Source organism: Neltuma alba, unplaced genomic scaffold (assembly GCF_004799145.2).
Source record: "Neltuma alba isolate B1F8T4 unplaced genomic scaffold, ASM479914v2 tig00006168_pilon, whole genome shotgun sequence".
NCBI classification, from domain to species: domain Eukaryota; kingdom Viridiplantae; phylum Streptophyta; class Magnoliopsida; order Fabales; family Fabaceae; genus Neltuma; species Neltuma alba.
Window position 1 is genome coordinate 17,484 of NW_021634370.1, and position 18,759 is coordinate 36,242.

At 36.2% G+C, this 18,759-nt stretch overlaps 1 protein-coding gene and 1 pseudogene across 1 annotated transcript; one reads left to right on the forward strand and one right to left on the reverse strand.

Annotated features, from left to right (window-relative positions):
* Window positions 1-25: 25 nt before the first annotated feature.
* Window positions 26-5,186, forward strand: LOC114749756 (protein arginine methyltransferase NDUFAF7, mitochondrial-like). Its single transcript, XM_028938295.1, has 10 exons — window positions 26-308; window positions 423-484; window positions 724-867; window positions 1,000-1,110; window positions 1,261-1,465; window positions 2,535-2,593; window positions 3,276-3,328; window positions 3,413-3,635; window positions 4,371-4,479; window positions 4,579-5,186. Exons 1-10 carry the CDS (start codon window positions 65-67, stop codon window positions 4,839-4,841), a joined length of 1,473 nt encoding a protein of 490 aa, XP_028794128.1. The 5' UTR covers window positions 26-64; the 3' UTR covers window positions 4,842-5,186.
* Window positions 5,187-6,197: 1,011 nt separating this feature from the next.
* On the reverse strand, window positions 6,198-12,297 carry LOC114749760 (plasma membrane ATPase 1-like; annotated as a pseudogene).
* Window positions 12,298-18,759: the final 6,462 nt, after the last annotated feature.

Here is an 18,759-nt window from a genome sequence, read left to right on the forward strand (position 1 = left end):
GACCTTGTCTTCAAGTTTCGGCCATCCCTTCGCGGCTTTGCAGTGGAAGTAACAGTTCAATACGATGCTGGGGAAACTGCTACCTCAATCCTTCGCATTTCATCGTCGACTCTCCAATGCCTACTTGGCTTCGCAACTCGTGGCACCGTCGGTGACTTCGAGGCGTTCGCCTCCCTTTTCTACTCATTCGTCGTCCCAGAATCCTAACGCGCCTTCCATCGAGCAGTTGGACGATGCAGATGAGTCTCAGTCTCCGCCCACTGCCGCTACAATTTCTATCGACCGTTCTGGCTTGTACAACCCACCTGGTTAGCTACTTAAATTTTCTTTTTTTCTTTCTTAAGATCCCTTTTTTTTTTTTTTAATTTAGTCACAATCAGCTCGGGAATTTTCCTCCCATTTTTCATTGTTATGTGTGGCAGAGCATTCTCATGAGCCAACTCTGGATTCCGAGCTTGTCAAACATCTCAAAGGGATCATCAAGGTTCGTTGCCTTTAATTTTTCCAGAACAGTTTTTGAACCCGTCGTTGCTTTTGTAATTTGGAGTCCATTTTTAGTTAGTTTGAACAATCTTTCTATTGCACCTGGCCTTTTAGGTCGATTAAGTGCTGATCAATTTGTTACGAAGCAACTTCAGATATATTACTATGCCTAAAAGGTAGTCTGAGGTCAGTGGATGATATGTATATGTTCAGAAGATGCTTATTTTATTCAATTCTCAGTTTCGTGGAGGTCCAATCTCAGTAGCTGAGTATATGGAAGAAGTTTTAACTAATCCTAGAGCTGGTTTCTACATCAATCGGGATGTTTTTGGAGCTGAAGGCGATTTTATAACATCTCCTGAAGTAAGCCAGATGTTTGGTGAGGTAAATTAGCTATAATACTTTTAATTTCTCACATTTGAGTCATGAACCAGGACGAGTTGAATTTCTGTGTCTGCGTCTATTCATAAAGTTTGCTAATGGAAGGATTCTGAAAGCTCGTTTATGTGAATTTAGATGATTGGTGTATGGGTGATGTGTCTATGGGAGCAAATGGGACAACCACAAAGAGTGAATCTAATTGAGCTAGGCCCAGGGCGAGGAACTCTTATGGCTGACCTTCTTCGTGTATGATACCACAATCATTTGTTTCTTTTGAAGTTCTGCAATTTCTGGCCAAAGTTTTGATTCTAGACGATTTCTTTACCTTGTCAATTAAGTATTCACAAAGCAACTCCAGTATTATGATGAATGAAAAAAAATTAAAACTTCACATAGGGTGCTTCCAAATTCAAGAAGTTCATCCAGTCATTGCATGTACACCTGGTGGAGTGCAGTCCAACACTGCAGAAGCTTCAGCACCAAAACTTGAAATGCATTGATCAAGATAATGAAGCTGAAAGTGCTGAGAAAAGAACTGTAAGCTCTTTGGCTGGTTCCCCTGTATCATGGCATGCTACACTGGAGCAGGTTCCTTCAGGAAGTACGTATTGTTTACCCAATGAACATTGGCATTTTAGACACTGTTGTTCAAGTAGTGTAGCATTATTTTTGTCTTCTTGCCCCTCTATGCCTTGATGAATACTGAAACCATGCTATAAAACAGAAAAACAAGTCTGAGAAAACAAATAAGGACCTCAATCTCATGTTTTGAATTGGTAGTCAGTCACCATATTGTATGCCCCACCTCTCTCTCAGCAATTTATTTTCTTGTTCTGTGCATGCATTTGTAAGAAATCTCTTCTCTCTTTTCTTCCTTTGATTTCTCTGAATATAGTTTTCACGTCCCAGTGGGCATTAGTGAGACAAACATTCTGCATATTCACAGTGTTTTTTTTTTTTGGGGGGGGGGGGGGGACTTCACAGTGTTATTTTAATAGTTATTAATCTATTTACATGCTATAAGATGAAAACAGAGAATATTTACAGCCAGTTGTTACTTACCTTTTAAAGAGGTGAAGGGGAAGTTATATACTAGAGAATTTTCTACTGAATTGTTTTCAGCTGAAGATACATTCATATGAAGTTTCTAATTTCATGCTTGAAAAACAATTACTAGGAAGCTGTTTTCTACTGAAAATCCTTTCCAGATTCAAGTATCAATTATTTTCTGTAAATCCGAATGGACTGTGTGAGATGATTGAATTTGTTGTTTTTTTTTTGGTTGGATTATTGACGGCTGTACGATTATCCTTTAGGTTAACTACACCGTTGCAGTATGCTGGGCAAAGAAAATTGAATATTAGGCTGCTACAGGTTTTGTTAAGATGTGTTCTGTACTTCTGTTTGGACCTTAGGAATTATTACGATAATGTTCCAAACTTTCAATGAAATCAGTCATCTGCTGTCTATTGTTTATCTTGATGGCATAAACTGACCAATCAGTCTGTGCTAGGGGTTAAGTTTGTTATCATTGTAAATTTGGAATTTAAGCTTTTTTTATCTTATTTAGTATGATGTAAGCAACTATGACTGTATGGTGTAGAGTGTAGACAGAAGAAATCTATTACCAGAGCAACCGCCTGATTAAGTTCTCTGTTTTTACTCTCCAGTGCCCACAATCATCATAGCGCATGAATTCTTTGATGCTCTACCCATTCATCAATTTCAGGTTTGTCTGCTTGATTTTGTCTCATGGCGGATCACTTTACCCGGGTGCTTCAATATTGTTGTTGTGAACAATTGAACCATAAATGATAGCATGTTTGTGCTGCTTTGCAGAATTGAATTTTGAGACATCCATTAAGCTGCTAATTCAGTGATATCATGAGATGTATAATTTTTCCTACAATATATGCAGTGCCTTGGCTGTTTGTCCTTTAGCTTTCTTTCATTCATTATTCTTTCCATGATTTATGATAGTTTGTCTTTTCTTGTCTTTTTCGGTGCTAAGATGATCGTTTGCCTTTTTTATGACAGGAGAAAAACAAAAAATTACAGAGCAATCTTGTAACTATAATTAGAATAGCAGTGATTCTTTTCCATGTGATAAAGTCATGCTAGACTGGTACTCTGTCTCATAATTTCAGTCTGTTTGAATTATGACCATATTATGTGAGAGATGTTCAGAACATCAATATTGGCGTATTGTAAGCCCATAAGGTTGTTTGTCATCTTGCTTTGAATGAGTTCGAGATGACACTTTGCAAACACTTTATTAGTTCCTAAATAAGTTTAGTTGCGTTACATCATGCATTATTTGTCACAGAAAATAAAATCTGTGTTGACTTTTTTTCCCGCACCATTATTGGTATGCTAAATTTATGTAAACTTGTGCGATTTCCTGTCTGAAGAAAGCATCTCGTGGCTGGTGTGAGAAAATGGTTGATGTCGCAGAGGATTCATCGTAAGTATTACATGCATTCTACATTTCTGCTTGAAACTGTATTTTTGCATGGCTTAGTTAATATTTACTTGTATTATTACACAGGTTTCGCTTTGTTCTATCTTCGCAGCCTACACCTGCAACTCTTTATCTATTTAAGAGGTTTAAGTGGGCTGCAAATGAGGAGATAGCAAAACTTAATCAAATCGAAGTTTGCCCCAAAGCTATGGAGTTGACTCAAACTATTGCAGAAAGAATAAGTTCTGATGGAGGTGGGGCTCTAATTATTGACTATGGCTTGAATGGAGTTGTCTCGGACAGTCTCCAGGTCTGTAGCTAAACCTTGAAGCATCTCTCTCTCTCTCTCTCAAGAATGTGTTTGGTATATGGATTGAGGAAAGGGAAAATGGTAGTGTTTTTACTGTGTCGGGTAGATGGCGAAATGTCTTCTTGAGAGTTTTCCATGTCTATGAAAGAAAGCTTGTCATTCCCATTTTGTACTAAACAGGCCCTTAGTGTCTCCTGGCTTTGGGCTGGTCATGGCCACATGTCTAGTTTTTCAACTGACACACTCACGAAAAAAAAAAAAAAAATCCTTTTGCTCAGGTCCTCTGTGTCCAGTTTCCCAATAAAATAATGCCACATGGAGTTAACATCTCAGCATTTGACTTGCTTATACTTTTCAACATATCAGCACTTGGGTTGCTTACTCTGATGAATCCTCTGTTAACTATTAACCTATCTTTCAGCCTCCTTAAATTATTTGTCTGCAAGTCCTTTTTGACATCAGTGTTCTTAAATACCCCTTGTGTAAAATTGGTCAAATGGCATAATGAGCCCTGCTGTTTTTTAGCTTCCACGTTGATGGCTAGTGGATTCGATTGCTGTTTGCTGCAGATGATCTTGGAGACAAGGGTTCACCAGGTCTTCAAGTGTTTAGTCTACAATATCAGGCCTATTAGGCCCAAAAAAATAGTTACCTTAATTACACAATCCAGATATTAAATATCAGATTATTGTTTTGAGAAATCTTGGTGGTTTTATGACTATCTCACTTGTACAGGCAATCAGAAAACACAAGTTTGTCGACCTTCTTGATAATCCAGGATCAGCTGATCTTAGTGCATACGTTGATTTTGCTTCCATCAGACACTCTGCTGAGGAAGCTTCAGGTGCTTTTCCTTTTGCTGCAGACAATAATACTGTATCATAGACTGGTGGAATATAAACAGGGATTGAGAGGAGGTCAAACTGATATAACATTTATGCAGGAGATGTGTCTGTCCATGGGCCAATTACTCAATCTCGATTCCTTGGTTCTCTCGGGATAAATTTCCGTGTAGAAGCGCTGCTTCAGAACTGCACAGATGAACAAGCTGAATCGTTGAAATCAGGATATTGGCGTCTTGTGGGTGATGGCGAAGCCCCCTTCTGGGAAGGACCTGATGATTCTGTTCCAATTGGCATGGGTACCCGTTATTTGGCCATGGCTATTGTGAATAAGAAGCAGGGGGTTCCGGTTCCATTTCAGTAAAATGGGACATGACTGTGTGTATATGCTCTGCTCTTGAATTACGCCATTATCAAGCCAAGAGTTAGCATTCATTCTGGTCGGAGTGGATCTCTGTACCTTGCGAAGTGGCATCTTGATGGCCCTTTTAATTTCTATGCATTGCCTGAGTTGCCAGTAGTTTTTCTTCTCGTAATAGTGTCTCAGAGAGAGAGAGAGAGAGAGAGAGAGAGAGATTTGTTTGTCTTCTGTTTGACTCGGGAAAATGTTAGTATTTATGTTATAAACGATTTTTTTGTCCAACATGTAATAAACTCTTGTAAGCCGCGCCAGCGGACGCCTTGGAGGAAGTTTGGCTATTCTATCAAACATCACTACATTTAATTTAAATACTCTTAATATGCAATGCATCATGCATAGAGCTTACATGTTCAATAAATGCAAAGTATACTTTTTATATTACGAAAACATTAATTGGGTGAAAAAACTAAGATTTTTCAATACAAGTATACGTATTCTAAGAAACAGAAACGTATATTTTACGGTATGTATGTTTGTATTGCCGTTAACATTTTAATAGAGACTAATGAATAGTATTCCGAATTCCGCTGAACTCACGCAATTGGGTCTCCAACACCTATAGCTTGTTGGGACTGGGAAACAGCATTTCCTGTAACCCGCCATCGTGCCGTCGTCATCGACGTTGACGGAGAATTTCGGGTAGCATGTTTCACTCGTCGCTTCATCGGTGCAGTGGGAGCTTGATTTCAATGAAGTCAATGATTCCTTTCGGCTGGCATTGGTTCTTGATTCAGCTCCATGTCTTTCGTTCTCTCATCCTTTTCTTCTGTTGTGTCTCTGAATTTCCTTTAGTTTCCTTTCCCTGAATGGATTATCAGTAGAGACATCGACGTCAATGAGTTGTAATCTTCATGTTTGAATCCATTGTTTCAATCTCTGTTTTTTATTGCGCATTGTCTTCCATTGAGCCGCAGACTTGCCCTTTCGATCTTCCCCCCTTCTGTCTGGGGAGACACGTAAGGATGTGGCTCAGAAATTCCAGATAGAAGCGATGCCGACCTTTGTGTTGAGAAGAAACGAAAGGAGATGGATAACATGGTTGGGGCGAGGAAGGAGAAGATTGCAAAACCCAGATGAACACAAGCCACCGCCTTCCAAATTCTACTCTCTTCGCTTCTCTAATAAGAATAATATCTTTGATAGGTTGACCGGGTTGCTCTGTAGTGACCTGATGATATTGGACTACTAAAAGTCCCCTTAAATTTCATTTATTGAAAAAAGAGTCAATACAAGTGGATGACCCAAGATCAAATAATTTTCTAGAATGTTTTATGTGAAAAAAAAAAATTAAAAATCATGAACAATCATCCAAGTTATTAATAACCCTAATAACGGAAAAGAACAATCTTACATCCCTGCAATACGCTAATATTATTATTTGAACGCATAACTGCTGACAAATGAACTAATAAAAAGTAAAAACAACCCTTCAATTTTTTTATTTTAAAATAAAATATCTACAACAGTAAGTAGATTGTCCACCAAAACTGGGAGTAACCAATAATCATTCATTTTTTAAGTAAAATTACGTTACAAGTCATTACTCCGTTCTCTGCCCACAACACAGCAACCTTCAAGCACGAAAGAACGGCGTGATCTTAGACAGTGTATGCTTGCTGAATGGTATTGATGTCAAGGCCCTTCAGTCTAACCACAGACTCTACGTGGCCTTTCAGTGTATGGAGCTCTCTAAGTCTGAAACAACCAAATACCAAGACAACATTAGCATTTTCGCATCCTCTATCCTCCTATGATTCCATGATTGATTCAGTAGTTTTTAGCCATGCAAGTTATCAGTAAAGAAGAACTTGCGATAATAACATGTCATATTGAAGATACCTAGCAATCTCAGCTCGTCTCTTAGCTTCTTCAGCCATCTGATTGAGTTCTGCATGACTCGTACGCTCACTGAACATCTTGGTGTCTGGTGGGTGAAGCCCATGGAGGGTCCTCTGTGCATGGGCCCATCTAAGTTCACGTTCTTCCTTTCCAAAATCCTTCTTCCTTGTAAAAGCAATCTGCCAAACGCATTTCATTGGAGAAAGTAAGCAACATGAGCCAGCTCAGATACTGAATTGCCTAAGTTTCGATTATAAGAAAAGTTCATACCTTTCTTTCAATAAGCAGATCCCAAGCCTTGCCACTTAAGGCGTATCGAATCACAAACTTGATAAAATCAAGTGGGAAATAAAAGATGAGGTTATACAACCAAACAACACCAGCCCAACCCCATCCAATCCCTTCAATCGCAGCAAAACTCCAATTTGCATAGACAGCAATCAGTGTAGCAATCTGCAGATGAGAAGTGACAAGTCTCTTAACTTCATGTTCATGAGGTGAGTGCGCTAAAAGAGGAAGGATGATACTACTCACCAGCTGAGCTACAACAAAAGCTGTTGCAAGTAACAAACCCGGACGCTCAACGAAAGACCAGCTCCGAGCTCGGGTAACAAATATGAGAGCCTGACTTATTATACTGACTTGTAGGTATATCGCTGAGGCAAGCTTTCTGAAGTCATCCTCATCCTTCATCTGAAGGCTTGAAACCCCGAATGTACGCTGAAAGTAGCACAGCAAGCGTCAATGGTGGAAGGAAGAAGAAAAGTGCAACACATTTCTCAAGCTTACAGATCTTCAACGCTCTTACAGGGAAGAAATCTGTTTTATATGCAGCCCAAAAGAAGATAACAGTCATCATAGCCAAATAACCGCCAAGAATAATTCCAGTAGTAAATATCTCTGCGAGTTTCCAGCTATCTGGATGTGGGGATGGTTTCACCCTATCCTTTGATATCGTCATAATGGTGCCTGGCATTTGCAATAAGCCATATAAACATATCATCAAGAGAATCTTTTGAGGCATTAGTAGTTGATAGAGAATACAGATATGAAACAGCACAGCGTAGTGCATGGCGAAGAAAAAGAAAGATAACAAACCATCATTGAGGATAGCAATAATCAGCACCATGAATGGTGGGAAATCAAATTGCCATATAAGGGCCAATAACATGAAGCCAAGCTGTCATAAAATGGACTCTAAATTAGTAGTCAGGATAATAATGTCTGTTGGGAATAAAAGCGAATATCCAGGTTATAGACAACTTACCACAATACGGATTGTGATGGAGACTGCATAGATCTGTGCATGAAAGGGGGGGGAGAAAAAGAAAAGGTCAATTAATTTAAAATTGAAAAAATACATTATAATGAATATCATAAATTTAACTGTAGCAGTCATAGTGGTTGAATAGGAACGATGACACAACTCGAGAAGAAAATACAAACATTCCGATTTCTTATAAAAAGTAATCATGTGATAAAATAACCCCCGGTGTCATCACATTATAGAACGACTCATAGTTCAATCAGAATGCCCGAGTTAAATTGATACTTACCGTGTAATTCTTCATCCTCTGGAATATGGCTCGACTGGTCAAGACAGCACTTATGATAACGCTCAGACCTGGTTCTGTCAGAACAATATCAGAAGCACTGCGAGCTGCATCAGTCGCATCAGCAACAGCTATTCCAATGTCTGCTTTCTTAAGAGCCGGGGCATCATTAACCCCATCACCAGTCATTCCACATATGTGATTCCTGGCTTGTAAGCGCTTCACGATCTCATACTTGTGCTCTGTGTCGAATGAAATCATATAGTCAATCAAAATAATCCTTCGTTATCATTCTATCCAAATATCTTTGCCACAATAAGAAGTCATGGTTCATGGCATCTTATTAGTTCCAAATAGTTGCCTCTAATAGGAAGATGAAGGAATCCAGATTGCTGCTTCTATCAAAGCAATATGTCATGCTTCTAGGAATAGAAGTATTCTGTACCAGGGAAGACACCAGCAAAACCATCTGCTTTTTCAATCAGTTCGTCAACTGGCAAAGTATCAATTGCTGGATCCTTGTTTTGTCCCAGTAAAGCTGATGAAGGGTACATGTTGATTCCCATCCCCAGACGGCGTCCTGTTTCTTTTGCTATTGCTAGTTGATCACCTAAAACAAATCGGTATGCATACAGATATCATTAGCCAAAAAATGAAAATTAAAAAAGAAAAATCAAACTGACTCGTGTAGCGAAGATGGACCTGTTATCATTTTAACGTTGACTCCAAGATTCAATGCCCTTCGGATCGTCTCTGCACTATCATGCCTAGGTGGATCAAACAGAGGCATGAGGCCAACAAATTGCCAAGCCCTTCCTGGGCTCTCTTTCCTTCCATCAGGAACTTCCTGGAACATAATGACAGAAACACTATACAATGTGACTTCACCTCAATATATTTTCCTTCTCTACAACCTTAAAAAAATCATAAACCACACTTACCTGGAAGGCCACTGCAAGAGATCGTAGTCCTCTTTCCGCAAATTGTCAATGACAGTATGAACTCTACGTTCTATCTCTGATTTATTGGGTGCAAGATTCAAAATCTAACAAAGATATTGAAGGTATGAATCACTTCAACTTTCAAAAAGAGGGAGTTTTCAGGTGTGGCTCATGATTATACCTGTTCTGGTGCACCTTTACTGACACGATACATTTTACCGTCACCATCTATGTAAGTCAGAGCTGTCCGCTTATCAGTTGGATTGAATGGAAGGAAATGAACCTCTTGAATACCAGCCCTTGCCTTTTTTCGTACACAAACTAAGATACGTGAGTTTGTGGCAAATGAACAAAAGAAAACCAACCATGTAAAACTATATTAAGTCAGAAACATGAATCAAAGCTTGCATATTTAACAATGAACATAAGATATTTCACAAATCAATTTGATATACCTCTTTTGGATCACCCAGCATCCCTACAATAGCAGCATCTATTGCATCTTGGTTTTCCACTCTAGAGGCACGAGCTGCCATGAGAACAACAGTATCTGCGTCAACTCCCTTTGCAAAAACCTGCAGAAAAAATTCTTGGAATAAAACGCTTGTGCTAGTCTTGAATTGGTAGAAATCAAAAGCGTACAGAGCCGAACGCCACACACCTCAATAAGATTTCTGTCAACTGATAGCTTGTTCAATGTCAAAGTTCCTGTTTTATCACTGCACAATACATCCATCCCTGCCATTTCTTCTATTGCTGTCATTCTTTTAGTAATAGCGCCCTGAAGTAATTGTGCAGAACACGGGCCCCAGGATATTATATTACCACTGAGCAGCTGGCAACTTAAAAGGTTTAAACTTTGAACAACAAATTTGCAGGACTACTCAAAGCTACCTGCTGAGCTAAACGATGGGATCCAATAGCCATTGTCACAGACAAAACAGTGGGCATTGCTATGGGGATTCCTCCAATGAGAAGCACCAACAGATTGTCAATTCCAGGACGATACTTCCGATGTTGAATTGGGTACATGACAATGATCTCTATTATCATTCCCACCGCAATTGAACATATACAGAAATTCCCAATAGCGGTCAAGACCTGTTGTTGATGGACTCCAAACAACGGTAAGTAATAAGAAAACAGGGAAGCAAGGAAGGACAGACAGTTATAAGCAATCAAAAGTTTCTCATCAAGTCATCAACTATTCATTTGCAAACAAGACAGATGTTCCTGCAAAAGTTGAAGATTATCTATTTCAATTATGTTTCCTGAGTACCTTTTGAAAATGTCCCACTTGATTTGTTGAGTCTACAAGATGAGCAGCCTTGCCAAAGAAGGTATGAACTCCTGTAGCAATAACAACTGCTTCTATCTCCCCCTGTTTGCATGTAGAGCCTGAATAAACACTATCGCCGGGTCCTTTCGTCACAGGAAGGGACTCGCCTGTAAGTGCGGACTGCAACCCAAGTTTTGTGCATAATAACAACTCAGTTCATCCATATGATAATCTGATTTCAACTTCTCAACCAAAAAAAAAAAAAAACAGAGGTTGCAAAATGTACTTGATCAATCTTCAATGGATCGCCATCAAGGAGACGAGCATCAGCTGGAATAATATCTCCTAGCTTCACACTAATTATGTCACCAGGAACAAGAATGCTTGCATCCTCCTCAACCCATGTCCCATCTCGAAGGACCTAAATAATTTTGTCACGAATCATATCAAAAGTACATGAGAACAGAGAAATATTAAATTGTTTCAACCAGACACAAGCTAATTCTGATACATAAAACCTGCACTTTAATATACAAACAGGGAAGGGCTGGTGCCAATTGCCAGATATAAGTTCCGTGTAATTAAACTAATACCTTAGCTTTGGGTGCTAGTCGAGCCATGAGAGCTGCAGCAGCATTACCTGCATTGTTCTCCTCTATGAAACTTATTGTGGAATTGATAAATAGGAGAGTGATGATTCCGACAAAGTCTTGCCAATCGGGAGGTTTCCCCTGAGTTTACAATCAGGAATTATGCAACACATGAATAATTCGAACCATGTCTGAAGACTCTTCTAGAATCACTTAGATATAATATTAATAACAATTTCCTTCACAGAAAGAATGAGAAACTGAGGGAGAAGGAGCTTACTCCTCCATTGGCCAACGCAATGGCCATGATTGCTGCAGCTTCCATGACCCACGAAAGAGGATTCCACATAAATCCTAAGAATTTCAGAACCTTGCTTTCCTGCACAATCCAATATTAGGGGGGAAAAATAAATCCCAGAAACAGAAATGACAGGAATTTGGCCACCAACTCTATTTCTAAGCTAGGCTTAGCTTTCTCAAAGTTCCTCTGACAAAGAAACAATCTTTGTTTCATCAAGAATTAAGAAAAAAGGAAGATTATTCCCTCTGGTTAATTTTTTTCCCGCTGAAGAGATATGGTAGTGGTAACTAATATGGAGAAAACGAGACAATAAATTAAAGAGAGAATCTAAGACCTGCTTCTCCTCAAGTTTGTTGTGTCCAAAAATGGCCAGCCTCTCTTGAGAAGCCGCCGTTGTGAGCCCATTTCGATCACATCGCAGTGTCAGAAAAACCTCCTCAAGCGGTACGTTTTCCTGCAACGAAATCCCAGCCAATGAAAATATCGGAAGCACAACCCCACAACACACAGGAAAACAGAGAAAAAAAGAAGAGAAGCTTGAGGAACAGAACTTGAAAAATCCCAACACCAATAACAACAAAATAAAATCCAAGAACCCTCACCAGAAAACACAAGCATGATACAAACACAAAAAGAAAAACCATACACAAGCATCAAACATATCTTTGAAGGAATTCACGTAAACATGGGTTAAAGACAGATATGTGAATTGCTCTGTTTTTGTGTTACCAGGTCCACAGCTTCCTTCAGCACCGCCTTCAAGGATTCGTCTTTGTCCTCCATCTCAACAAGAATTTAGCGTCTGCGTTTAGGTACTCTACGATAGCCAAGAAGCTCACTTCATATGATCATCAAAACACCCCAAATAAAATAAACGTGCTCTCTCTCCGGCTTTGTTTCGTCTTTTCTCACTTCTTGCTTTTGCCAGCGTCTTTTCTCACTTCTAGATCCTCAAAAGTTATTTTCTTTTATCATATTACAGACTCGCCCGTAAGCTCCACGAAGTTTGAAGTAAATGCTTTTTCTTGTACGCCAATGACTACATAAAAAAACGCATATACTTCATAAAATTTATTTAGAATAAATGTTATAAATAAAAATATGAGACTTATCCAACATTTTGTATTACAAACGAAAAGTGTTACTCCGGTAGGGGGAGTATAAATTAATTTATTGAATCTACGGAAAAAAGGAATTAAAAATAGGTTCTACGTCTTTAATTTTCACAAAAGAAAAAGGACAGAAATTATCCACGGAGATCTAGAGGGTCCGTTGTCTCGTTTTCTTTCCTGCGATTTACTTGTAATTCTGAAAGTGGCAGCTTTTCGGTAAGCTTTCTGCTCACTCAGATCCACTGTACTTGTCTGGTACGATACGGTTGTTTCGGCTAAATTATTTATACAAACTACAGTTTCACTTGAGTCAATGAGAATTTAAAGTTATAATAGTATTAAAGTATGAGCATACAATTTTACAATATTCAATATGACAAAACATGTAACAAGTCACACAATTTACAAAACATAAATAGCACTATATAACTTAATTTTGTGTATTTGTAGAGTTTAATTTTTTTGTGCAATGCGTAAAAAAAGGGAAATGATAAATAAAAGACTTGAAAAATGTAATATTCTAAATCAAGCATTTCACACTTCAAAATCTCAAAAGAGGAAATAACATCTGATTTAGTATTTTACAAATATAGTTAAATGATTAAAATAATTTTTATATAAAAAAATTTATTAACAAGCATAAACTAACAAGACAAGCGTAAAATAATAAATGATAAAAAATATATTGACAATAACAAACTATTTATTAACAAATTATGTACTGTGAGGATAAGTAATTAACAACTAATAATAAGAAATATACTTGTAACAACAAAAATTTAATACTTTTTTTTCAAATATGATACAAAGATATTTTAGCTATTTAATTATATTTATAAAATATTAATATGCTGCTAATAACAAGGATTTTTTTAAAAAAAATTCCCCAAAAAGTCTCCTATTTGGCCTTGTACCTACGGTCTTACACTGCTGGTCCCAAAGACCAAGGTGCCACTAAGTGTACGGATAAAATTCTCCCTGTCGCCACCGTACATTATTTGGCGGCAGCATCGATGCTTTTTTGTGTCTGGAACTATGAATATGTTTTTCTCCATTGTCGCGCCTTTTTTTAATTTTTTTAACTGGATAAATCATTAAGAAAATGACCAGTCCAGACCGGTTTCCCTGTTGCCTATTATGGTGCAACAATTTTTTAGGCTAAAATATATGCGCCTAGATGATATTTATATTTATACAGCAATTATATTTTCAATCCCAGTTGCCTTCTAAGCGTGTTAATTTTTGGATATGGATGAAAATTTACTCTTAATTTTATTTATCAGGTACACTTAATATCCCGATTTTTTTAATAATGCAATTTTTTTATGATCTTTTATTAAGGTGCTATGTGCCCTTAAAAAATAAGATTGTGGTAAATGTGGACCTTTACCCTTAATTTTTTAAATAAGTATTCAATATGTCTAAAAATTTGTATAAGACTTGTAATTAGAATCAACAATAACAATGTAAAAATTAGGACATATATTTAAAGGTTGGAAGAAGTCCAACACATTCTTGTGATTCTAATATTAGAGAACGTCGTCACAAGTACTGTGGAGTTTATAAATTTAAAAAGTTTCTCTTCTTAATAGACTAGTATTTTAGGATTAAGTTTTTTTTTAAAGCTTGTTAGATAAAGTGTAATTGCATCATAAAAATGATTTGGGTGTCCAATAGCAGTGAGGATTAATTATGAGGAGGCTTGATTATTATCATTATTGGGGTATATAGCGCAACTAATTGAAGAGTGGACTTGAATGGCTGATCCGTCTAAAACACAAGTATGCCATAATCAAATAATATCCTCGCTAGGTTGATATGTATATACTTGTGTGTGGGCGTAGAGGGTTCCAGGTGGGGGAAGCTCAGCCCAGGTAATTAATAATGAAGATTGCTATCGGCTTGTTTGTGCGTCACCGCAGGATCCAAGAAGGCTCTCGAATAATCAACATGTGTTGGTTCAAGTAAAAAGGACCTGGACATCTTAACATCATGTATTTGATTTTATTTGGATTAGTGTGTATAGAAAAAACATTTTAGAAGAAATCCTTGCTACGGTGCCTACAGTATCTGATAGATACTCTGGACAACTACAAAAAATGGCTCTCGAAAGGCATGCATCCTCATTCTCAGCTATATTAATGTTGTCCCTTGCGCGCGAAAAGTCATCAATAAATGATTACTTTAGTACACTGCCGCGTATTATTCTACGAAAAAATAAAAATCTTGCAATTATTAAATATCATGATTATTTTTTAATCATTTTTTCTTAATCTATTTCTTCCCATGCTTATTATTTTTTAAATTAATCTATATAATTTATAACTCATATTTACTATCTCAATTCTTAATATAAGAGGTACTTAACTAATTTGAGTATATTAAAAAATTTTGTTAGGTTAGTTTATTTATAATAAATAAATATTATTTTCTAAATATTGTTGTTAATCATATATATTAATTAGAATTATCATTTGATAAAACTTTTAATATATACAACTATTATAAATACCAATTTTAAAAATAAATATGAAACTAAAACATATTAGAATCTTATATTTAAAACTAAACTAGTTTTTTGGGTAGAATAGAATGTAATATAATTTAATATTAATATAAAAAATATCTGATTAATATCACTGACATCAACTAATTATTACTGGAAGAGGATACTCTCAGCGTCCTCTTCTCTCAGCGTTCCTCAGCGTTCAAATCGCAGCCGTTAAATAAATCTAGAGCGGATCATATTATGCCACTCATGGTGCTATTAAAAATTAGAATAAATCTTAATATTTGTAGAATTTTTACTAGATTTCAACTAGGATATTTAGCATGAATATCCAATTTTTTTCACCTTTCTTTATTTTAGTTAAAAAATTTATGAAATGTTTAGACTCCAGACTTATCAAATAATCATAAAGAATAAAAAAACTTAACCAGCATATTTTATATTTGACCAAAAAAACCATCAATATTATATATAATTTTTTGGATTTATTCATCTTAACTGGAAGTTTATCTAATTCAATATGATACAGATCGAGTTAGACAGAACTATAAAAGTGGCAAAACTATATCAGTATTTATTTTTTAAAATTTTTAATTAAAATACTTGATGGCAAAAACTCTACCTCTTTTTATATATCCTATCTGACTCAATTTATATTAATTTGAACTCTTATTAAACTCTACAATTAAAACAAATAGATCCAAGAAATTAGAGGTGCACTCAAATTTCTTTTTTCAAAAAATAGTTCTTTTTTTAAAAAAAAAAAGCAATTTTATAGCATTAATTAGATTTTTTTTAAATTTTTAATAGCTTGATGATGTGGCATATTGTGAGCTTATAATTAAATACTGATGGTAGATATTGGGACACTGAGAGACGCTGAGGACGCTCCGCTGAGACTATCCGGACCCATTATTACTCGTGTCGGCTTGTGTCTTTGGGGCCACCTTCTTGAGTGGGTTTGATAGATAAGTACAGTTTGACATCAGAATGAGACGGTATGACATGAGGGTGGTAAAGAGACCTAACAAGACAGCACCTGAGAAAGGCCCTAATATAATATTTTTTTCAATTCTAAATATAAACTTTTTATATTATAAAACAAGTTTTATATTACTTTCAGTTTTAATTATAAGAGTTAGTTGACTAATTTGAGAAGATTAAAAAAGTAAATTGAGTTAGTTATTGTCCTAAATAGATGTTGTTTTTCCTAAAATATCATTACTAATCAAGTATATTGACCAGAATTATTATTGTTAGAAGGGTTACTCTAGAAAAAAAAATATAAATATGAGAGACAAAATAGATTGGGATCTTATATTTAAGATCAAAATAAAAATCAAACAGGATCTTATATTAAAGATCGGAGATAGTATTTAAGATCGAAAGTCTAATATCACTGTCAACTTAACGACGCCTATACTTCTTTCAAAACGGCATCGTCCTGTCAAAATCCGGCAATTAATCAAAATCAATCATTAATTATTACGACCAATTGTTAATAACTAAAAAAAAATAGCACAAAAAAAAAGGGTCCAGAACGTATCCCCAAATTCGCTCGGACTCCATCATGTACGTAATAGACACGTATATAGAAAATATGATAGAAGGAAGTAGTATTCTTTAATTTCATATCTATAATTTATCTAATCCCATATAATAAACAATTATTGATGTTAAATATTATTTTAATAATTTTTTTTCGATTCCAGCCCTAATTTTTTATCTCTCACACTAAGGTTTGGAACGTATCCGCAAATTCGCTCGGACTCCATCGCGTACAAAATAGACACGTGTATAATTAAAGCGTGCAAGGGTGCTTCCAAAGGACAGGGACATGCTTCAACTCTCTTACGTCATCCTCCACCGAATTTCGTATCAACGTTGATTATTATTAACGCATAAATATTCCTTCAAATCCTCCACCTCAGCGTCACATCCCATCCCAACAACTCTTGCGGACATTCCAGAGCTTGGGAACTCAACAATTAAACGCAGTATTGGGACAATATTCGTGGAAAACTCCCTTCTTTTTTCTCCTCCCTCTTCGTTTCAATATTCGAGGTTGACATGGTAATTATCTTATGATAAAAGCGAGATTGATTAACGCCCTTTTTCCATGAATAAAGGATGCCAATTTTAGTGGGATTACCCATGAAATTTTGATCCTTCATGGCCTCTGTTTAGCCATCGACTGTTTAGTTTTAATAATAGCCGCTCTGATTATCAATTATATATATAGATAGTTATATTGATGCTCCTACGTGTTATTCCTCTGGTCCTAAATATAAGACTCATTTTATAGTGTAATTTTAGAACGGAGGAGTAATATTTTAATTTGCAGCCAGAAATCATTTGTTTTATTATATTAAACAGGATTTACCTTTTTTTCCTCAACTATAACAAACTTGTAAATATTTTTAATGCTTTGTTTCAATCGTATTGTGTCTTGTAATCGCAAATATTTTATCTCCTCATCTTTCATGTTCAGCTAAACTGCGCCATACACCCACTGTGAACATCTTTTTACTTAAACCCAAGATAATATTTAACTATAATGAATAAATAATGTTTTCACTTTCAAAAACTTAGCAAAATAATACTTTAGCTGGAAAAAAAGGCAACGAATTTACCGCGAACATACAACCAGAAATGATATATACCATACGTGCATGAAGTCAACATAAAGGTTATTAGATTTTAGAAGCCGTCTGGTTTTAGTGTGAAATGCACATATCATTAAAGTTGCATTCTTATGGTGTCCCAATCCCTCCTCTTTCTTTCACAAAAAAAAAAACAAAATAAAGCACAGAGCAAAAGTGATCCTCTTAAAGTTACTCCTTCAATCTAATCATTTTTCACGTTTCTCTCACAAAGTTCAGAGCCTAATCAATCAATTTGCATGTTTTTTTTTTCACCTGAAATTGAGAAATTATTTCGATAGCAGCATAGTTACGGCATTAGTTTATTTTTGCCCGAGTGGTAATAATTAACTGGAATTTATCTTCTGGATGGATTGTCAAAATTTGTCAATGGCAATTACCATAGTGCACGAACGGATACCAAAGGCAGGGACAACTAGGTCTAGGAATAACGAAGCATATTTTCGTTGGAAAAAAATAGAAGAAAAATCTCACATTAAAATTTTATTAATGAGAAACACTCGATAAATTGTTATAAACAGAAAGTACTGATGTTTTGCAAATTTTGTATGCACAGAGTGTCGGAATTCTAATTTAGGTCATCCTTATTGATGAAATTTTTCATGGGAGCCTTTTCCATGATTTTTTTTTCTAAAATATTTAATAGTTCTATTAGGATATGGACTTTTGACATGATGAGGCTCCAATGTGATGGGGCTAATACGTGCACGCCAGGAAGATGGACACCTATTGCTTTACCTGTAGTCGTCTTTTGTTGGCTTTATTTCCCATTTCATAAAGAGAAAAAGTCGCTAAAGCAAGAGTTGAAAAGGGAAACAAGTGAAGTATCCAGAAGTCTCGAGGAATGAAAGGGAAAGCGGAAGTCACCAGTTACCACCAAAATCTCAAAAGGATCCTCATTACAGGGGAATTGCGTTTCCTTGTTTTCAGTGGTACCGTGGTCCCCACTTCGTAACTTTTTGTTTTTTCCTGGACCCCAAAATCAATTAGCGCGTGAATTAATTAAATTTATGTACTCCTTCTGTCATTAATAGAACTAATCATTGAGTTAATTTTGATCTTAAATATAAACTT

What these genes read in the sequence shown, in the direction of transcription:
- LOC114749756 (XM_028938295.1), top strand. Translation starts at nt 65, where the DNA reads ATGCTGGGGAAACTGCTACCTCAATCCTTCGCATTTCATCGTCGACTC. An exon ending in ATCTCAAAGGGATCATCAAG is followed by an intron (nt 485 to 723) that starts GTTCGTTGCCTT and finishes TTCAATTCTCAG; the next exon opens with TTTCGTGGAGGTCCAATCTC. An exon ending in TACCCATTCATCAATTTCAG is followed by an intron (nt 2,594 to 3,275) that starts GTTTGTCTGCTT and finishes TCCTGTCTGAAG; the next exon opens with AAAGCATCTCGTGGCTGGTG.